Below are 22,689 nucleotides of genomic sequence, written 5' to 3' on the forward strand. Positions count from 1 at the left end.
ACAGTTTATAAGGGAAAAAGGGAGTTCCCTCCCTTTAGGATGAGTTGGTTTGTTTTAATTGGGCATGTTAATTAGGGTAGCCAAAAGGGGGCTTTTGATTGTTGAACTTTAGTACTTTGATAGCTGGACCTTGATGGTCAGCTTCAGGAGGAGGAAGAAGGCAAATAAGGGAATAGACCTTGGTGGTTAGCTTCAGGGATCTTCTCTATGGTTTAGCAAGTAGGAGGGGAGGGGGAAGGGCAAGGTCTACGATGGCCGTGTTTGCTGTGCTCTGGCCTGCTAGAGCCCTTCACAGTGAGGTGGCTCAGCAGCTAAAAGCATTTGGCTGCTAAGCTTGGCCGCTTGAATTTAGTCTCCAGAACCCACATAGTTAAAGTAGGGAATTGACTTCTGCAAGTGACTTCCACATACATTTACAAAAGGAAAGAAATATAAAAACAAACAAATAAATAAAGGAAAAGTCTATTGCAAAAAAATTGCTCAACAAAACCTGTGTGAAATGGTATGAGCCTGTAACCCCAGTATGAAAGAGGGTCATGAGTTCAAGTCCAGTGTCCATACACATAGGCACACAAAATAAATGTAAAAAAAAACACACCCAACTTTAGCTTTGATTTAGAAAAAAGTTCTTCTCACTCAGACACATATCTACTGCACAAAGGGAAGTGTGACAATGTACTGTAATTCAGGATTTTTTTTTTCATTTTTGGAAAGGGTCTCTTGTATCCTGGGACAACCTTGGATTTGCTGTATGGTGGATCCCCCTGCCTCTACCTCCTGAATGTTGGCATTATAGGTGTACACTACCATATCCCGTTTATATGGCGCTGGGAGAAAACCCAGGGTTCCAAGTACTAGGCAAGCACTCTGCCCACTATGCTTCATCTCCAGTTGAAGTTCTGTAAGCAGGTGATTAACCTTAATTCTCTATCTTGCTCATATTCATAGGTCTACTTGAAATGGATTATTAAAAATGCTGCAGGATCGCTGGCAGTGGCAGGCAGCAGAAACACTGCAGGTCCTCAAGGGGTGGCAGCAGACCATGTGGTGGCAGGCAGTGAGCCCTGAGAGCAACCAGTCCCAGGCAGGGATGACTGCAGGTCCCCAAAGTGGTGGCTGGTCCAGGGCAGGGAGACACGTGGCGGTGGGCAAGAGACAGAGACATGGGTAGGTACACCATGCAGAGTGAGGTTGGATATTTATTCAGTGGGTTATGGAGGGGGAAGGGGAGAAGAAGAGCAGAGAGAAGGAGAGACAGAAGTGGGGAGAGGCAGAAGCTGCCTCTTTGAGAGGGAGATGGAAAAGAGAAGGAAGTCAGGCTGGAAGCTGAAGATCAGCCTGCCTCAGCAGGAGGGGGAGGGGGAGGGGGTGTGGCTTGTCTCTTAAAGAGACAGAACAGATACTACACTACTTCTTTCTCTGTTGGCTAAGAAAATATTCCTGTCTAATAGACACATGTCATGAAGAAAAATGTGTGTATATTGTAAATTCTCTCAAAAAAAACCCCACAAAAACCAAAAATGGTTTTATTGGCTGAGACACACCTTTAATCCCAGTACCCAGGAGTCAGATGCAGATGGATCTCTTGAGTTCGAGGCCACCCTGGTCTACAAAGCTAGTTCTAGGGTGACCTTGTCTACATAGAGAAACCCTGTCTCAAAAAAAAAAAAAAAAAAAAAAAAAAAAACAAGCTGAAATGTGGTTTGCCGAATCAGTCTTCTGTCTTTTGTGCTGAGCATCAAGCCTGTTGCCTTGAGCATTCTAGGCAGGTGCTTTACCACTGTGCAGCCTGAGCCCTAAAACGTCTTCCATAGAGGCATTTGCTGCTTCCCAGGCTGAGACTGTTAGATGGCAGAATTCTCTAACAGGCAAAGGAAAGTTGATAGAGTGAGAAGATTAAGATGGCCCAGGGAGGATGCAGATTGGGACACACAGAATATGCAGATTTAGGGAGCATTGCTGCCAGTATCCAGCCATACTATCTTGGACATCTGCATAATATGGGTTTGACTAGAACTTCTGTAAGGTTCTTTCCAGTGCCACAACTAATAAGCTGAGCTTACAAGCATAGCAAAGACCCATAAAGCATTTAAAATGGGTCCTTTGGATATAATAAAGCAGCCTTGGTGCTGCGCGTAGTGGCAAACACCTTTAATCCCAGCACTCTAGAAGGCAGAGCCAGGTGGATATCTTTGAGTTTGAGGCCAGCATGGTCTCCATAGAGAGTTCCAGGACAGCTGACACTACACAGAGAGACAAAAGAAGAGAAAGAAGAAGGTAAAAGCAGGAGGAGAAGGAGAAACCTCTTTGGGGCAGGGTTTTAAGACAAGTTTCTATCTGTCCAACAATAGGTTGATTAGCTTATACTGCTTGGCAAAGCACTTTAGGGTAGAGTTTAGAGCGTAGATTATGGAGCTGGATTTGATTTTATTTCTGTGTGTGGGTATGTATGTATGTATATGTATATGTGTGAGTATGGTGTATTTATCTGTGGTACAGATACAAGTGTGTGTATCAGGGGTGTTCATACACACTGATGCCAGAAGGTGTCTGGAGACCTGTTCTATATTACTCTTGAGATTGTCTCTCACTGAAGCTGCAAGCGACTGTCAAGTCTCAGCAGTCCATCTGTCAGCTCCTATTAGTTCAGGGATTGCAGGTGCATGCATGGTCATGGCCTGCTGTTTTTCAGAAGGGGTGCTGGGATCTAAACTCAGGTCTCCATGCTTGCCCATTAAATACTCTTTTTTATTTTAAATGTTTTATTTATTTTCCATACCAACCACAGTTCCCCGTCCCTCCCCTCCTCCTGCTATTCCTACCTCTCCCCCCACCCTATCCCCCATCCACTCTTCAGAAAGGGTAAGGCCTCCCATGGTGAGTCAACAAAATCTGACACATCACTTTGAGGCAGGGCCAAGTACACCCTCTCGGTCGTGTCCCCCTCTCCCCACATCAAGGGTGAGCAAGGCATCTCACCATAGGAAATGAGCTCCAAAGAGCAAACTCATGTATTAGGGATAGATAGTTCTAGTCCCACTGCCAGGGACCCCACAAACAGACCAAGCCTCACAACTGTCACCCACATGCAGAAGGCCTAGTTTGGTCCTATGCAGGCTCCCCAGCTGCCGGTCCAGAGTCTGTGAGGTCCCTAAAGCTTGGGTCAGCAGATTCTGTGGGTTTCCCAATCATGATCTTGACCTCCCCCCTTGTTCATATAATGTCTTCTCCCTCTGTTTGACTGGACTTCCAGATCTCAGCTCAGTGCTTGGCTGTGGATCTGTTTCCATCAGTTACTGGATGAAGGTTCTATGGTGACAGCTAAGGTAGTCACCAATCTGGTTACAGGAGGTCAGTTCAGGCATCTTCTCCACTACTGCTAGGATTCTTAGCTGGGATTATCCTTGTGGATTCTTGGGAATTTCCCTAGCACCAGGTTTCTCCCTAACCCTCAAATGGTTCCCTCTTTCATTGTTCTCCCTCTCTGTCTCTCCCACAGTGCAACCACCATGTTCCCTCATGCTTTCATCCCCCCCCCCCCCCCAGTTTATCCATGAGATCATATCTATTTCCCTTTCCCAGAGGGATCTATGCATGTCTCTCTTAGGGCCCTCCTTGGTACCTAGCTTCTCTGGGGTTGTAGATTGTAGTCTGGTTATCATTTGTTATACACCTAATATCCACTTATGATTCGAGTGAGTACAAACTGTGTTTGTCTTTCTGGGTCTGTGTTACTTCAACTGGGATAATTTATTTTCTAGTTCCATCCATTTGCCTGCCAATTTCATGAAGTCAATTTTTGTTTTTACAGTTAAGTAATACTCCATTCTATAAATGTATCCCATTTTTAAAAATCCATTCTTTGGTTGAGGGGCATCTATGTTGTTTCTGGGTTCTTGCTATTAGGAATAAAGCTGCTATGAACATAGTCACCACTGAGTCATCTTTATAAACCCTGTGAGCTTGGACTTTAATTTAAAAAACTGGTTCTACTAGACAGACAGTGGTGGCACACACCTTTAATTCCAGCACTTGGGAGGTAGAGGCAGGCAGATCTCTGAGTTCAAGGCCAGCCTCGTCTACAGACTGAGTTCCAGGATGGCCAGGGCTGTACAGAGAAACCCTGTCTTGAAAAACAAGCAGACTTTCTCAAGAGTGCTATTGCTGGGTCTTGAGGTAGATTGATTCTCAATTTTCTGAAATACCGCCATACTGATTACAAAGTGGCTGTACAAGTTTACATTCCCACCAGCAATGGAGAAGTATTTCACTTATTCCACATTCTCTCCAGCATAAGCCGTCATTGGAGTTTTTGATTTTGGTCATTCTGACAGGTATAAGATTATGTGTCTCAGAGTTGTTTTGATTTGCATTTCTCTGATGACTAAGGATGCTGAGCATTTCCTTAAGTGTCTTTTGGCCATTTGAGATTCCTCTGTTGAGAGTTCTCTGTTTAGATCTGTACCTACTTTTTATTGGATTATTTGGTGTTTTGATGTCTAGTTTCTTGAGTTATTTGTATAGTTTGGTGATCAGACCTCTGTCTGATGCGGGGGTTGGTGAAGATTTTGTCCCATTTAGTAGGCTGCCTTTTGGTCTTATTGACTGTGTCCTTTGCTTTACAGAATCTTTTCAGTTTTAGGAGGTCCCATTTATTTATTATTGCTCTCAGTGTCTGTGCTACTGGAGTTATGTTTAGGAAGTGGTTTCCTGTGCACGCGCATTGAAGGCTACTTCTCACTTCTCTTCTATGAGGATGCACGGTCACACCACAAGGACATTTGCTCAACTCTGTTCATAGCAGCATTACATAATGGAGTACTACCCAGCGGTAAAAAACAATGACATCTTGAAACTTTCAGGCAACTAGATGGAACTAGAAAAGCCATCCTGAATGAGGTAACCCAGATCCAGAAAGACAAATATAATATGTACTCACTCATAAGTGACTTTTAGACAAAAAGGCTACAACCCCAGAGAACCTGTACAAGCAAGAGGACACTAAGAGAGACATACATGGATCCACCTAGGAAGAAAAAAAGGACAAGATCTCCTGAGTAAATTGGGACCATAATAGGTAGGAGGGAAGGTGGAAGGGGAGAGGGGAGGAGGGAAGGGGAGTGGGAAATTGTATAGCAATAAGAAAGGAAAAACAAACAAACAAACAAAAAACAACCAAAACTGGTTTTGCTACCACCTAGTGGGTGCCCAGGGACAAATTATCTAAGCTCTCTGAATATCAGTTTCTGCCTGTGTGAGATGAAGATGAAAGGCAGTAATATATGTAAAGCAGTTAGCCTAGCAGCTGACAAAGCGGAAGTGCTCCATCAACTATGCCTGCTAGCGCTGCTGGTGCACTTATGGCTGTTAACGGAATTCTCCTCACATAGGCATGGATGCAGTTCTGCATAATTTCCTGGCTATAGCTTTGTCTTTCTAGAGGGAGTTGGAGAGAGGCATGTGTGGATCTTTTTAGCCCCAAGGTAGCTTTAGCTAGGCAGAATTGGATTCCATTCCTTGCTCTGCTGTGTACAGTACCCTCATTTGGGAAGTGATGCCAGGTATAATACCTGCCCAGGAAGGTTGCCAATATGACAATAGATAGGAAGGACTTAACACTGTGCCAGGTATCTGGAAAGCACCTGATAAATGGGGCCCATGATGAAGGTGATAACAATAATAGTAAGGGACCAGTACCATCCCAAGCTCACCACACTGGGAGTGTGGATCCACACACATGTTAAGAGGCAGCAGTTGCTGTTCCTGAAAGGCTAGCAAAGCAATGTGGCTTCCCAGACAGTAGCTAGGTATTTAAAACAGACCTGGTTTTGGATATGTGACAAAAACAAACAAAAACAAACAAAAACCAAAAAACCTGATTGATTAGAGCACCATTCTTATTTATTTTGCCAGTCCCTTTATAGCTGAGAACCTTAAAGGAAAACGTGTGATTCTAAAGTAACCCTGTTCTTCTAAGGCTCAATTTCAGTTGTTCACAACATCTTATCTGTAAGCTTTGTCAGGAATATCTTAGTACATGGCTCTGCTGTTCTTTGGTGAGGTGGACGACACATAACTTCCTGAGCCTCCCGATGAGTATAGGATGAATTCGCTGGCTACCGCACTGGTGTGGAAAAACAATGGTTCTCAAGGATGTGATCTTACAATAGGTGAACTTGTAGGTGGGCTGTAGAGGCATTATCGAATAAAAGTCAAAGGCGCTTGTTCCTGCTGGTTCTGGAGGTGTGCCCATTTACTGAAAGGTGATAGAGGGAATGATTCTTTTGCTATCCCTCTGTTTCCTCTTTAGTAGTCTGTTAAGTCTAATCAGGAGAAGAAAACAGCTAGTTTTGCAAGTAAAGCCAAGTATAAGGTTTCTATTCTTTCCCACACTACTTGGGGTAGGAGGGTGCTGGCCAGTTTCCAAGGCACCCTACAGGACACCCACCCTCCACCCCAGCCTCCAACATTCTTTGTCACTTTATTAAGGAATACTAACTGCAGGAACGGAAGGCTTCGCCACGAGGATCTTCCAGTAACATTTCTTCAGTGTCCCAGGTATCTATTCTCTTTTTTGGCCTACGAGCTAAGGTTATAGAAATGAAAATGAGTTTTGGATAAAGATTTCAGGGTAGTTGCTGACCTCTAGAAAGACACACACTATTTGCTACTAGATTCCTTCTACCGAGCTTTCATCCTCACCCCTTACCCCCGGAACTGTGCCCATTTTCTCCTTAGTGGCTTCGGCCAAGTGAACATCCCTGAATAATGCATAACAAACAGTTCAGCCTGAGGTGACATGATCATTGTCAGTTGACAGTCAATATATGTCAAGTGCTGGAAGATTTTCCATGTTAGGAAATGGAGGTCATCACTAGCATTTAAATATTTTGTGTATAGTGTATGTGTATGTGTGTTTGTGTTCATGTGTATGAGGAGGCCAGGGCTTGACTCTTCAGGGTTCTCTTTCTTTTGGAGACAGAGTCTCTCACGGAACTTAAATCTCACTGATTGGCTAGGGTGGGTAGCCAATGAGCTCCAGATGCTCCTTTCCCTACTGCTTACCCCAGGCTAGGGTTACAGCTTTGTTATTGGTGCAGGAGATTCAAACTCAGTTCTTCTTGCTGGCATGGAAGGCACAGGAAACACCGAGTCATCTCCCCAGTGACCCATCAGTAGCAATGTTCATGTCTCCACAGTGTGGATGCATCTTAATTTAGTTAGCTATCCCTGTCATTGGGCATTTACATTGTTTCCAACATTTAGCTCTTGTACTGGATGATATAATTGGAATATTATTTAGTATACTTTTTGGGTACTTCTGTAATTAGCTTTGTAGACAGCTAAGAAATGAGACTAGTAGTTTAAATGGTTACCATAGTTTAAGTTCTTTTTAAACATATTATTTTATTTTAATGTGTATGAGTCTTTGGCCTGCATCACATTTATGCCTGTGAAGGTTCTTAATAATATTGAGAAAAGGAGGGAGAGAGAGAGAGACAGGTAATATACCCTACATAAAGGTTATGCCAATTTGCGCTTCCACTATTGGCACGCATAACCTTTAAGTTATTGCTATGGCCATCCAAAGATCTTGTGTCAGCTAATGCTGGGTTACCATGCTGGCCTATCAGAAGATGGTCTCAAAGCTTTGTCCCATACTTCTCTCTATAACACACCGTAGTGTGAAAAGTGAGTTTCATTCTCAAAATAGGAATGCTATTGTAGAAAATATAAAGGATGGCCTATATAACTTTTCTTTTATAGCCAACAATTCAACATTACCTTTGAAAAGATTGTTGTCAATAGATGGAGCTGCAGTCTGTGTCTCATAACATTGGCTGTTGCAAGGTTTGGTAATACTCTGAGTTCCAATCTTCCGAGAACATTCACCTTCCTCCATGATTACATCCAAAGCAAATGTTACTGACATATTCTTTTTGGGCCTTATTCGCAGACCATCTTTCTGTATGCCAAGAAGAAGAGGGAAATCGTCAAGTAGTCCTCAAGAGTTCAATTACAGACCATGGGCAATAGCATTTCAAAAAGCCATTTACCTGTAGGATTGGCTTTAAGGGCCTAGCATCCAGTGAGCGCTGTATTAAATGTTGTCTTGATTCAAAATGCTGCCTTTTCTCAAAGTGTCTTTGTTCAACATGCTGTCTATGTTCCCGGTGTTGTCTTTTCTGAACGCACTGTCTGTTGTCTTTGAGCATTCTCCCTCTGTTAGCTATGCTAAATTTGAAAGAACAAGTCAGTAGAAGAAAGAGACATATTTCAAGACTTTCCCTCTTGTTTTTGGTGCTGGGGCCTGCGTTTAGACCATCCATGAATGTGGCTAATGTTCTACACTGAACTGTCCCTGCCTTCAAGCTCTTTAGCCAATGCAGCTGCCGTCCTATCTTTTCCCTATGCCTTTGGGCAGTGAAAATAACAACAGAGCAAGAGGACATTTCAGCCTTACAGTCCTCAAAAGCCTGAGCGTGCGCTAGGTATCTTTTCAACACTCCTGTTCTTTCTATCGTTCCATGGTTAAGCAGATCAGAGAACTGGAGGCTGAGAATTCAGAGCAGCTGTGTAATATTCATCTGTAGAATATTGTCAATAGGCTCCTTAAGGGGCACATGTTCCCTCTTGTCTTCCACATGGCAACTCAGGGAACAGATGTCCTTTTTAGGAGAAGCCCTAATGCTGATAGGTTGGCCTTACCTTTTTTTTTTTTTAACCTCTATGCCACTCATCCCACTAAAGTGACTGCTGAAGCTGTTCCAGGGTAGGTAGTATACCCAGCAATGTTGATGGGCACTGCCATAGCCCCACTTGGGCCATCAGATTCTCCAGGGCTTACTGCCCTGAATTCAAGTACCTCTCAGAACTCGTGGGTCATGTTGAAGATTGGCTTCCACTTGTATGGTCAGTCAACCAAAAGACAGCAGCTCAGTACCTGTCCGATGAGCATCTCTCTCCACAGCCTCTGATGTTCTTGGAGGTTGAGATGCTCTTACTGGATGTTTGTTGTCGAGTACACAGCTCATCGTATTGATCCCCAATAGCAGCTAACAGCCAGCGCAGGCCTATAATTATCGGCTGTTGGTTCCTCTTTGGGAGGTTTTTCATAGTTGAACATGGCTCCTGTAAACAAGAGAAAAGAAGGCCTCAGATCTGGATCCCTGGACCTTTAGGGTCTAAAGGCCTGATCACTGTCATCTAAATGTCAGAGGTAGATGTGCTGTGCCTAAATAGGTTCTCAGCTTCCAAGGAAACACTCAGCATTCACATCTGAGAGAGTAGGTGTAGAGCATAAAAGCTGGGGCCTTTAATACAATGGCTATAGTGCCTTCATTGTGTGACCTCAAGCAAGTCACTGAGACCTTCAGGTCATTTAGCTTTCTCACGTATAAAATGGGGATATTAAAATCTTACAGAACTGCTTTGAAGGCAGAGTGTAATATGTGTTGTCATTATCAAGGTAGAAATAATCACAACAGATGTTGCCTGTCAGGGAAAGGAACTTTGCCTCCAAGCCAGCATTTGGGGCTGATGACAGACAGGGAAGGCCCTGGTTATATTAGCCAGGGCTAGAGGAAGAGAAGGAAATGCTGCCACTCACCACACGGCACATGGACTTAGTCTCATTCACTAGCTTTTCCAGAAGTAGATATTCGATGATATCGCAAGGCAAGAGGGCTTCCTCCTTGTCTTGTTTGTTTGCCAGGCTAGAGCAGGGCATATGAAAGAGCAGAAAAGATGAGAAGAGTGGAGCCAAGGTGAAGTCAAAGGGAAGGGAAAAGCCCTGCATGGTGGCACACACCTTTAGTCCTGGCCCTTGGGAGCCAGAGGCAAGCGAATCTCTGAGTTCAGGCCAGCCTGGTCTACACAGCAATACCGTATCTCAAAAACAACAGAAAACAAACCAAAAAAAAAGGGGGGGGGTAGGGGAACTGCCACGTGTTCAGGAATTGGGCCTAAATGTATACCCAGTGAGACTGGCTAGACAGTGGAGGAAAAAAATAGTGCAAATTATTTGAATCCAAGATAATCCCCAGAGCTTATTTCCCACTTCCTCTGTATCATGCCTGGAACTTTAATTACGGTCGCTAATTGGGATATGAACAGGTGTGGAGTTTTGCATACTCCAGTTGGGTTGCTAATGAGGGATGAGACTGGCAAAAAGGGAGTTGGAAGGGGTGAGGCGTGACAGGTTACTGGAGGTCTCCCTCTGAAACGAGTGCCAGTTACATAAGTCTTGAGCCACCAACTGAGGGAGGAAGGCATAGGAACTTACATTATACAAAAGGGGGGGGGGTGGTTGCTCACTGCCATCATCAAGTTTCGGGACCAGAGACTCAAACCAGAAAAGAGCAAATCCAGGAAGAGTCTTCAGCAAGAGTCAGGCTTGGGGATGGGAGATCTCGATGGTATTTCTCTTTGATGAAGAGACGGGGTTCGTTTGTATAGTTAGCTGTAGTGTCTCGCATGGCAGTGGGGAGTAGAAAGTGGCTCTTGAAAACAGTGACCAGTGAAGTAGGCCTTTCTGCCTCATTGAGCCTAAAGGGGTCTAGCTCCCTGTGACCAAAGGAGTGCCCAGCCTTTAACCTCTATACCTTTCCCAAGGCACAAATTGGCAAAGGGAAGTAGACCACAAAGACAGAAACTTACATTAAGATGGGCTTCCCTGCTACCCTTTTATCAAACATCAGGCGTGTTAAGATGATCTTCACTTCCTGTATGCGTGCTGTGTCACAAGAATCGAGGACGAAAACAAGCCCGTGTGCCTCAGCATAGTAGCTCGGCCATTTCTCTCGGCCTTTTTGGTCTCCATTGAGGTCATAGAGAGATACTTGATAATCATCTAGTAGAAGTCTAATCTGTGTTGGCTTCGTATTGCTGTGCATCTTGCTAGGAATTACTACAAACCGAAAGAGGGGAGAAGCGACCACAGTGTGGCAAAAGGTAGTTAGATAAGATTGTTCATCCTCCTGCAGAGCCTGCCCCCAGAAACCTTACTGAAGTGGCCTGCCACCCCGCTCAGATTCATGGATGCATCGTTCTAGTTCTTGGTTGTTGCTGCTGCTATTGTTTTGTTGGTTGGTTTTCTTTTAGACAGAGTCTCACTATGTAGCCCTGATTAACCTGGAACTCACTCTGTAGACCAGGCTGGCCTCCAACTCACAGATACCCACCTGTCTCTGCCTTCTAGAGGGCTGAATTAGAGGAGTGCGTCACCATGCCCAGCAAAATGCATCTTTCTAAATCACTTTTCCTGTGTTCCCCTTCCTGGCTGTACTACGTTAGTGAATAAATTGAATGGTGGCCACAGTGGACCTGGTTCCTATCCAAGTCTCCTCACCCTCCATGTCTCTCTTTTCCTGGGCCTTCACAAACTGCCATTCTCTCTACCATCCTGTGGTTGGTTCATGCCCATTTTTATAAACTATCCATTTAGATCATTTTTATTGTAGGAAACTTCCCTCGCACCAGCCTTGTAAAATGCTTCTACCCCTGTGTTTAGCATTACTACAACACATATTAGAGTCATAAATTCTGTTGTCTACTTAGCTGAGTTCTAAACTGCCAAAGGAAGGTGAACTCTTAATTTTATCCATTATATCCATGAAGCACAGATTCTGGCACACAGAAACCAATAGGTGTCTAATGAATGAATGCTAGCTCTTTCTCTTTGTATTTCCCATGTGTATGTCTGTATGAGTGCGTTGGATTTCCTAGAACTGGCGTTACAAACAGTTGTGAGCCATCACGTGGGTGCTGGGAGTTAAACTCAGGTCCTCTGGAACAGCAACCAGTGCTCTTAACCTCTGAGCCATCTCTTCAGACCTAGTTGTTTCTCTTTTACCGTTTCTTTCAGGCCCAGCCACCACATTCTTCAGGGAGCCTTCTCTGGCCTGCCAACCTCTCAACAGTTCTTTTCAGCACTTCGCTGAAGTAGTCATTGACCTATTTTGTGCTTGCCCATTGCCTTAGAGTAGGGATTCAGTAAGTGCTTACACTGTCTATTATTATGAATGAGGACATGAAGTGTCTCTTGTGTGTCTCTTCCAAGAAACCCTGCCAGATTTGGGCACATTTCCCATGGAAAAGCTTTGTCCAGAACATAATATCCTGTAAGGAACTAGCTACTTCATTCAGCCTCTAAAAGAAATGCATTTTATAACGATGGTCATTCTATGCTTTGCAGTTTGTTGAACTGATAGTTATGGTCTAAGTTTCTGCTCACATTAATAGTTAATAATTTCATAGATTTTTGACACTTGGAGTACTCATACTAGAATCAGTAATTTCTTATTTGTAGTAGGAGATATGTCTGTGACATTTTCCATAGGACAGCCAAACTAAATCCTTAGACTAAGTGACTAATTCTTTCAGATTTTTAGAAATGCTTGGTTATATATACTTATGAATAGACATATATATGTATATAATATGCCAACTATACTTTAATGTGGTTTTATAACATTTCTTCTGTTTTCATGATATAGCCTTTTAATTATGATTTTCAGAGTGCACATACATTTCAATCACAACTTTGATATGATACTTGCTATAGAAATTACACTACTTGAAAACATATACATGCAAGTAGCACTATACAGACTGAGCAGGTTGAATTTATGTATTTAGGAATATATACGTATGATATATACATATTCACATGTGTATATAATAACAATTAATGAAAAAGTCCATGTATTTGAAAGAGAACAAAGAAGGGTATATGACAGGATTTGGAGGGAGGAAAATGAGGGGGAAATGATGTAACTATATTATAACTTCAAAGAATAAAGAAAGTAAAAAGAAGAGGCAAATAGGTGAAGATTCCAAAAGATGATTTTAAAATCTTGCTTTCTGTGTCTCAGAAAGCCTTGGTATTTTTTGTGACAGAACATAGCCATTCCTCTGGGTTGGTTTGTTTCTTTTTCTTCTTTTTACTCAAAACTAATTTCTGCAATAATTCGGTCTGTTGCTAATGACACTAGGTGCTAAACACTACAAGAAGTGGTTCCTTGTAAATTTGAATTTATTTGACTTTCTCTTCATTTATAAATATCCTGAGGGCAAGCCCCAATTCTCATCTCTCTATTCCTGGCTGAGTGTTTCATGAAGTATGGTTTGGGAGTGTGCTTCAGAGTTTTATGGATGTACCCCAACCCTGCACCTGATGACTCCAGATCTCAGGATCTCTTAGCTTGGGATGGAAGCATCTGTACTTTCTGTGATAAAGTGGCTCTGGTTAGCATGGTTATGATGTGATTCTTCTGCACTTTAAAGCTTGCGAGGCACTGCTCCTGAGAGTGAAGGAACCTGGGTGTGGTTGTGTCTCAGCATCACCTGATGAGGATGAGGAGCATGGGCCCTCACTAAACTGAAATACGGGAGCTTCCTGATGCTGGGTTAAGTGGCCTCTAGGCTTCCCAGGTGACTTTGATCACTACCTCATTGTTCTCTAACTTTGCCTTCCCAGGCTTTTAAAAACCTGTGGTGCTAGTCCTCATTCTCTGAGATTTGGATTACATAGGGGTGGTACTCATGCATTATGCTGTTTTGAAAACACACAGGTTGGGCCTGGAGAAATGGTTCGGCGGTTAAAGAGTACTTGCCGTTCTTCTAGATGGATTTGGTAGCTCAAACCTGCCTGTAGTTTCAGTTCCAGGGTATCTAATCCTTTCTTCTGGCCTCTGTGGGCACTACATACCATGTTCATGGTACACATACATACATGCAGGGAAAACACTCATACATATAAAATAAATAATTTTTAAAAAAGTATCCAGGTGATTCGAATGAATGTATGTCAGATTTGCCATACATTCACAGATCTCAATATTCTTACATTGTGGAATATTGTTTTAAGATATGTTACAATTGTTTATGTGGTGGAACATTTGTTTTAATGATGCAAAGTTGTGCTGCATTCTTTTTTGTTGCATTTGTGTGAAACTGTGTTACTTTGCATGTCTAAAACAACTGAGTGGTCTAATGAAGAGTTGAACCTCTGATAGCTGGGCAGAGAAAGAATAGGCAGGGCTGGGCAGGTAGAGAGAATAAATAGAAGGAGAAAGCTGGGAAGAGAAAGGGAGGAGTGAGAAAATAAGGGGTCAGCCACACAGCCAGATATGGAGTAAGAAGGAAAGAAAAGATGTACAGAAATAGAGAAAGGTAAAAGCCCAGAGGCAAAAGGTAGATGGGGCTAATTTAAGAAAAGCTGGCTAGAAATAAGCCAAGCTAAGGCTGGGCATTCATAAGTAAGAATAAACCTCTGTGTGATTTGTTTAGGTGCTGGATGGTGGGTCCCCCAAAGAGCCAAAGTGTAAAAAGAGTAAATACAACCAACAACATTCTTATTTAGGGCGCCTGTCTGTGCTCATCCTTGAGTTTCTTATCCCACGTGACCATGCCATGCAAAACAAGTGAATGGTGTCATCAGTAGTGATGGCAGGTATGCCAAACTGGTTTGTAGCTGGTGTCTTTAAATGTCCATATAGGTTACTATATGTAGGCTGGAATTCCTTTCCTAGACAATTATCTGTTTGTGGCATTCACCTTTGAAAAACACAGGAACAGGAGAATTGGGCTATTCAATTTTGGATACAGAGAAATCTACAGGATTGACTTTAAGTGGCCCTGCATGAATGGAGCTGCCCTGAGACATTCTTCAGAATGTGATAATATCAGTGCCTATTAGAATGTTTCAGTGATTGAAGTCACTACCATAAACCAATGCATTCACGAGCCAGTCCCAAGGTATTCACTGAGCACAAGACAAGTTATGCAGTAACAAACTCTATCTGTGCTCCAAGAATCAGAGTGGAACACAGACACTTGTCTCAGATGAATAGCTTGTGGTTCATTTCAAAGGAGTGCTTCCCACAGCTGGAAACACCTGGAGAGTTCTCATGTTGTGGGTTCCCAGGCCCCACCCGGACTGAATAGGAGTCTGGGGCCGAGGCTACTGAAACTCTAGTAAACTATCCCCAATCTTGTCAGTAAACTTGTGACTTGTCTTGCCTGGTTCTTTGACTTTCCTGCCACTCTTTACTTTTGATCATTTTTGCCTATCAGTATTGGGAGATACAAGGAGTCAAGCGTGCTGCAAATAAGTAAGGGTGGGCATGCTAGGCTGAAGTGTTGCTCAAAATGCACTTGGAGGTTCTTGGGGCTGAGGGAGAAAGAAGTTCTGAAAAGGCAATGTGTAGTCTCAGGGGAATGGTGGAGACCGTTCATTCCAGGAGGAATTGTTGAAGATGCTGACGGTAGAGACTCAGTGAGGAAAAGACCCATTTCTTCTCCTCATGGGGCTCCCGAGTTAGTGGTGGATTAGGAATTCTGCAAGGACCTTGGGATAAGCGCATGCTCGAGGGTGTGAGCAAGGGGTGGGTGCAGGGGGCAAAGGAGGGCTTTCCTGTGGCCAGGTCGTGAGTGGAGGGGCTTGCTTAAGAAGGTGACAGAGGAGCATACATGCAGGAGTGGAGCTGTGGCAAGCCCAGTGGTGTGGCCGAGGAAAACAGACCTTTTGCTTTGGTTGTCTCAGAGGACTCTTTGTGAAGAACGTGGGAAATGAACCCGGAGGAGGAGTCAGAAGCACAAACAGGACCTTGTGTTCTACAATGGGGCAACGTGGAACAACCCTGAGCAGGGGCGTGTCATGATTAGATCTGTGCACCTCTCTGATAATTAGAGGAAGGAGCAGACATAAACAAGTCAGCCAGAGTTTACTGGCTTTGAAGGGAACTGAAGAAACGCCAAGTAGACTGTGGGCACAGGTGTCAAGGTAACCATTTCCTATACTCTGCGGAGGGTTGCCAGGTTCTATCAAAGCCAGCCGTGTCAACGCACTCCTATATTGAGTCAGTAAACCTTGCTGATGGGCCAGACTCTGATTGATTAGCAGGTAGAGGTAGCTGGGGCTTCACGAGTACAGCAGTTTCCTGCAATGCTATGTGAGTGCCCTTGGGAACCTGCTCTAGTCGAGGGACTGGAGATTGCTGCTACACTTGAGCGGACAAGTCTTGAGCTCTAACTTTCAACAGCAGCTGTCGCGGAGTTTTGTGTTATTACATTTCGTCATTACTTGTCTCTTATCTAGACCAAATTACACAGGAATTCAGCTCCGAAACTAGACAGCATTTCAAATACACTGTGCTTCAAAATTGTTGACAATGTTTTGTGTAGCTAAAGCTCATTCATTTGACATCACATGACGACTTCCGATGAGGGCATCTTATAAAGGGAGCAGATGACAGGCACTCTGGAAATAGCCTGTTAACACCTAATGAGGAGACAGAGCTATTTATTTTTACAAGAGAGAAACTGAGGGCCAGGAAGTAAGGCTAAAGTGGAATGAATATTTCCGGCAGACCCACACCAGAAACTAATGTTCTTAGTTCTTACATCTTTGAAGGGCCTCCACAAGATGACTTTTGCCTGAGTTGTCCAAGCCAATGACAATGATAGTCACATTCCTGGAAGAGGACAAGAAAAATTAGTCAAAGCCACGAACCTCTTGATGCTTACCCTGAAGAATTCTATTTGTTTTGAAGTGTTTCTCAGTGTATCATAAGAAGCCCCACCACAGTGGCTGGAGGGGTGTGGCCACCCCTCCCAAATCCTCCAGAGATGCTTTCCCTCCCTGGCCCCTTCTGTTTATAGAATGGTCATCCTCTCTCAGTTCTGTTCCAAGTCCTGCACTCGCTGTCTAGTTACTTTCCAAATGGGTCATGGTCATTTGTCCCTTGTGAAACTTTAGGCAGATATGTGGGAAGTAATTCCAAAGTGGGTGTAGAAAAGTAGCTGTAAAGTTACCTTTGCTTTGATTCTGTGGCCTTTTGTCGAGACCAGCAGGCACTCAGAAGTCGGAACATGATTCAGCTTGGATCTTAAATATTAAAGGACAAAAATAAATGACAAATCACATCAATTGTGGATTAGGTCAGTTTGTCTGTCTGGTAAACAGAAAGTCTGTGACTGTTAGAATTCCATTGCATCATCCAACCCAGCCTAACTTGTAAATGCCATGGAGGAGAGACTGGCTATCCTAAGCTCCAATGAGAACATTGTGGTAATATGTAGGTAGCTTCCTACAAAATACAGTGACTTGTCACTAAAGCAACCGAACACACAGATGCAATCAGATGGACCCTATCCCTTTAGCTATGGCTTGTTACTACTAGGAATTGTCTTCATTCAGTCTTGGGCAAAGGTGTGGTGATGCATTGGAGAAAAACCGGCTTAGTTTAAAGAACCATTGGAAGACCTGTTGTAAGCAGCTTGTCTATTGGGCTTGGCTCTGTTATTGCCTTAGCTTCAAAGGTAGAGGTGTTGGTAACCCATTTTTCATAGATTTCATCCAGTTCCTAGGATCTGTAAGGGGCCTCAGACATCACCTAGAGAAGACTAGATATTAAACAGCAATCCAGGTACCTCACTGTCAAAGATTCCAGGGGAGTTAAATATGTTTCTCAAGTGAGTTTAGCATGCAGGCTGATTAAGAAGTGATTGCCTAAGTAAAAGTTAATTTAGGTAGCTGCTTCACGGTTCCATGTTGTAGCATGTATGAATACTTAAAGTTTTTGAGATAGGTCTCACTTCATATCTCTGGCTGACCTGGAACTTGCTACATAGATCAGGATAGCCTTGAACTCACAGAGATCAGCCAGCCTATGCCTATGCTTGGATTAAAGGCATGCACTACAGCCCCTGGCTTCATTTCTTTTTATGGCTGAAAAATTGCAGGTCTGTCACATTTTAGGCATTCACTCATCTGCTGATGGACATTTGGATTGTTGCTACTTATCAGCTTATAGGTAACACTGCAATAAACGCGCGCACGGGAGTGTAAATGTATGGGTATGTGTTCATTTCTTTTGGGCATATCCCTAGGAGTAATTTCTGTATCATACACTGCATCTGTGTTGAAGCATTCAGAGAAACTGCTGGATTGTTTTGCAAGGTGGCCGTAACATTTCACATTGACACCAGGAAATGCTAGAGAGTTCTATTTCCGCCACATGTGCAGCAAAGCTTATTGCTGCCTTGGTGTTTGTAGCTATTCTAGCGGGCATGAAATGAGATCTCATTACGAGTTTGACTTACATTTCTCTAATAGTTCATTTTGTCGATGCCCAGCATTGCAGGAAGAACCAGTGGGGTTACGGAAAGATGTCATTTTGTACCTATACAGGCCTTGCCCGGCTGTTTGTATGCCAGGTACTAATGGGTGATTAGCATTGTTCTGCACAGTCAGCCAGTCATCTATCCACTGTTTTGGAGCATTGTTATTTTCAGAGACTCACATTTTGTAGCTTACCTTAGAGCACAGCTCACTGTTTAGAAAATTGGCTTCCCTAAAGATCTACTGGAGAATGCCTTGCATCAGATAGAACCAAAACCCATATATATGGCCTGTGATCAAAACCAACCTTCCTCTAGTTTGGCTCGTGAAGCTAATAAGACCTAGAGCCTGAAAGGAAAGAGCCCAGCTGTCTTGATTCTATGATAGATATGTCCCTTTGAGACAAGGTTGGAAATATATTCATGTCAATTTCTTTTTTAGTACATTTATTAGTGTATATTAATTGTACAAAATAGTGAATTTCATCAGTATACGTTAGAATATGTAAATAACATACTTTGATTATCCTCACCCACCATGACCCTTCCATCTCTTCCCCTCACCTTTCCCATTAGTATCCCCTCTACTTTTGTGTAATAAAACAATCTAGATGTTATTCATATATCTTAAGTAGTTACAGAGCTTCTTGGCTTTGATCTTAGTCACTGTTTGTCCAGACTGGCACCGTACAAGTTCTTCCTTTCAGAGGTAAGAAGGGTAATACCTAACCTAATACACAGACTTTGTGTGTATTAGGGATGACCACAATTCAAATGTAGGCAGTCTGCTTTCCGAGTATTGAATACAACAGGCTGTGTGTGAGAGACCTGAGCTATCAGACGATTATGGATACTGTTATGTCCAGTGTCTCTACTAGATAGCCTGAAGTGGACTCACCTAAAGGTAAGCCTGTAAGTCCCCATAAAGTGGAAATATCTATGTATTTGGCTTACCGTGAGATGATAAGTTATTTATCTGATAACAAGATGAGTTTGGGGCTGAAAATGTTAGCTGTGTTGAGTTTTAGAAAGATTCGTTGAGTGTTTTAGCCTTCTGGATAGATTAACACAGCCCAGCTGTCCACTTAAAGGGTAGGCAATGCTTTAACAATGGCTTGTCAAGGTTCTAGTATATCTACGGTAACTACCTCCTAGTTCTTAGCAACCAAACACATCTCCTTTTCTTGTGTGATTACAGATAATTACTAAATAAATTTTTATTCATTATAAATTTTTTTTCTTTTCAAAAGTGCATATAGAATTCACTGGACTTATTTAAGTAATTTATTCATATTAACTCATTTAATCCTTATTGCAACCTGACCAAGAAAGGAGTCATTCTTACTGTTAAGAGATGAGGTTCACAAAGATCTTAGGTAGACTGACAAAGGCTCTCCAGTCAGTGGTAGGCTAAAACTCATGCCCAGGCAGTCCGGCCTCAGAGTCTGTGTATTAGGTTAGGTATGCCACAGACTGTGTGAGACTCAAGCTTGTAGAGGAGCTGCCTTTGCTCTGGGGCCTCTGTATTTCCTCTACATTCCTTTCCATACTTAGTCTTCCTTAGTGTGCTGGCTAGTTTTATGTCGACTGACATAAAGTAGAGTCGTCTGAAAGGAGGAACTTCAATTGAGACCCGGCTGTCGGGTGTTCTCTTAATTAGTGATTGATAGGGGAGGGGTCAGCCTGTTGTGGGTGGGACCAGCCCTGGGCTGGTGGTCCTGGGCTTTATAAGAAAGCAGGCTGAGAAAGCCATGAGGAGCAAGCCAGTAAGCAGCTTCCCTCCATGGTCTCTGCATCAGCTCCTGCCCTGAGGTTCCTACCCTGATTGACTTCCTGTTCTGACTTTCTTCAGTGATGAACAGTGATGTGGAAGTGTAAGCCAAACAAACCCCTTTCTCCCCAAGTTGTTTTGGTGTTTGATCACCCCTGAGAGCTAGAGGTCTATTGCTTGATGTTTTAGAACTAAGGATGTATGGTTATAATCACTTAGGCTCTGGTGGTTTGAATAGGAAATGTCCCTCACAGTACCCCAGCTAGACACCACATGCTAGCAGATAGCAACCCCAGGATTAGGAATGGGATACTTCCTTTTGAGTTGTGGGCCAGAGGGGTCCCATAGATTTTCACACATTATAGGCTATTGCTGCTCCACACATTTTATGCAAACACTCCATAATTTGGTCATACGACCCTATTGATGGGGCTGGAGAGATGGATGGCTCAGTGATTAAGATCACCTGCTGTTCTTGTAGAGGATCCAGGTTCAGTCCTAAGTATTAACTTGGTGGCTCACAACCATTTGTAACTCCATTTCCAGGTTATGTAACACCCTCTTATGGCCTCCTTGGGCACCGGGCTCATATATGCAAGCAAAACGCATGCAAAAAAGTCTTTACTATTATAGTTTTAAAGAATATTAGTAAAGAAACCACATACCTGAGTGATAAAGTATGGAAAAATCAAGCTGACCTGGAAGCTTCATTCCTCCTAGACAGCTTCATAGTACTGGAAGGTGCTATGTGTGCTGCTGCAGGAGAAACGTCATCATCAGTCTCCTATAGCTGCAAGCCCTACGGACAATGATGACTATGCTAGCAAGAGAGCATATGCAGAGAGCAAAAGCCTGCAGGGCGTTCAGCTCTAAAGTGACATCTATAACATACTTCTCTCTCTAAGACCCAGGGAACTTCATGGAAGAGGCTCTGGGAAGATTGTAGGAGTCAGAGACAGTGAATGACCACAATGAAACAACCTTTTCCAAACACAGCAGAGCAGTTGCATGTATGAACTCACAACAATTTTGACAGCATCGCACAGACTTGTGAACTCTCAGGTCGGACAAAATACTAGCATGGGAGTGGAAGAGGTGGATTTGTTCACTGTAAGAAGAATCTTCTAATGATCAAAATAGATTGTATTAAATAATCAAAGTATTGATTTAAAATAATTTAAAGAACTATCCTTCAGTAGTAACTCACATATTTTGAACAGTTGATGGTACTGTTTGGGGAGGTTATGGAACCTTTAGGAGGTGGAGCCTTCCTGGGGGAAGTATTACTGGGTACAGACTTTGAAGGCTTATAGCCGCATCTTACTTACTGTTCCCTTTCTGCTTTGTGTGCCTGGAAGAATATGTGGTCTCCCTGCTCTCCGCTCCTGCAGCCATGCCATGCATTCCCTGTTATGGAGTCTCCCTCTGGAACTGTTAGGTAAAATAAACCTTTGTTTCTTTAAGTTGCTTTCAGCTATGGCATTTTATCACAGCAACAGAAAATTGATACAGGGCTTTTGATACCAGTGGTCCTGGCAAATGGCAGCTGTTGTAATCATTTGATTATAGCAGCAGTTAGTGGCATTAGACAATAGCAAGCAGCAGCAGCAGCGGCAGCAGCAGCAGCAGTAGCTGGTACTTTTATGTTATAGCTTTTATATAGGCTTCAGGTGCTAGGCTCCTGGGTCTTACAGCGACAAGTGTTACAGCTCTTAGACCTACAGTATCAGGGTCTTCAAGTCATTGAGAGCTTCAAGTTTTACAGCTCTCCATAGCTCTTATCTTCTCTGTTGCTTAGTTCCCCATTATTTCTCCTCTCGGCATGGTCTTCAGCTCTTCATCTGCCAGGTAGGTTCTGCTTCTGCTGTGCTTACTGCTGCCAGCAGGGCAGTGGCTTTTGCCACCTTCAGTACTATTGCTGCCTTCCTTCCTTTGTGTGACCAACACAGCCCAGTATATTAATAATAAAGGTCAAAGGGAGATTTGTCAGAAGTCTTTTAATTTTTTAAATAATTTTATTTTATGTGCATTAGTGTTTTGCTTACATGTATGTTTGTGTGAGGGTGTCAGAGCTAAAGTTATACAGTCGTGAGCCACCGTGTGGGTGCTGGGAATTGAATCCGGGTCCTCTGAAAGAGCAGCCAGTGCTCTTAACCACTGAGCCATCTCTCTAGTCCCATGAAGTCTTTTAATTTGGTCTTAATGCTGCAACACGGCATAAGAGGGTATCTCCCAGATGGCCATGAAGTGAACCAAACAGCTTGCTTATCTGGTCAGAAATGGGTGTGGCTGTAGCAAAGGTTCTTCACTGAGTGCAGTAGACCCACATGCATGTGAAGGACCATGCTCTACCCAATAATAGCAGCATCTCATAAAAATGAAGGCATGTGCTTTTACCAGTCAGAGCATAGTCCCTCAAGCAAATGAGGCATAGCATTTGCACTAATCAAAGCAGTTCCTGATGCAAATGAAGGCTTTTATTTGCACAGATCATGGCATAGTGCCTTGCTTTCCTTCCATGCAAATGAGGGAACACACTTGCAGAGGTAGTAGTAGTCATCCAAAATGAGATCTGTGTTTGTCCAGTCATGACAGGGTCTTTCATGAAAATGGAGGGTTGCATTTATATCCATCACAACAGTCCCTGTTGTAGATGAAGATGCTTGTAGCAATCATGGGACAGTTCCATACTTGTATAAGTCACAGTCACTTATGTGAATGAAGCCCATGCAAATGAAGAATTCTGTTTGTTCCAATCATGGCATACATTTCCTTGATATCAGAAAGTGTTG

General features: G+C 43.2%; 3 protein-coding genes across 9 annotated transcripts in view; 2 read left to right on the forward strand and 1 right to left on the reverse strand.

Moving 5' to 3' along the window:
- Window positions 1-22,689, forward strand: part of Nox1 (NADPH oxidase 1) — a 151,634-nt gene that overhangs the window by 14,277 nt on the left and 114,668 nt on the right. The gene's annotated exons all lie outside the window — the stretch shown is intronic.
- The window catches only part of Xkrx (XK related X-linked), an 81,114-nt gene that overhangs the window by 14,268 nt on the left and 44,157 nt on the right, over window positions 1-22,689 (forward strand). The window lies entirely within an intron of this gene.
- On the reverse strand, window positions 5,133-17,989 carry Arl13a (ADP ribosylation factor like GTPase 13A). Its single transcript, XM_050127279.1, has 8 exons — window positions 16,819-17,989; window positions 16,408-16,478; window positions 10,660-10,909; window positions 9,611-9,716; window positions 8,945-9,132; window positions 8,058-8,235; window positions 7,786-7,966; window positions 5,133-6,586 (listed from the first exon to the last, which is right to left on the reverse strand). Exons 1-8 carry the CDS (start codon window positions 16,875-16,877, stop codon window positions 6,495-6,497), a joined length of 1,125 nt encoding a protein of 374 aa, XP_049983236.1. The 5' UTR covers window positions 16,878-17,989; the 3' UTR covers window positions 5,133-6,494.

Source organism: Alexandromys fortis, unplaced genomic scaffold (assembly GCF_014885135.2).
Source record: "Alexandromys fortis isolate MF-2015 unplaced genomic scaffold, M_Fortis_MF-2015_v1.1 scaffold_241, whole genome shotgun sequence".
NCBI classification, from domain to species: domain Eukaryota; kingdom Metazoa; phylum Chordata; class Mammalia; order Rodentia; family Cricetidae; genus Alexandromys; species Alexandromys fortis.

Excerpts from the sequence above, each read along its gene's own strand:
- Arl13a (XM_050127279.1), bottom strand. The coding sequence starts at position 16,877 with ATGTTCCGACTTCTGAGTGCCTGCTGGTCTCGACAAAAGGCCACAGAA. Across the intron at positions 9,133-9,610 it reads CTAAGTCCATGTGCCGTGTG|GAGCCATGTTCAACTATGAA; the intron begins GTGAGTGGCAGC and ends TCTTGTTTACAG. Across the intron at positions 8,236-8,944 it reads GAGAGATGCTCATCGGACAG|CATAGCTAACAGAGGGAGAA; the intron begins GTACTGAGCTGC and ends TTTCAAATTTAG.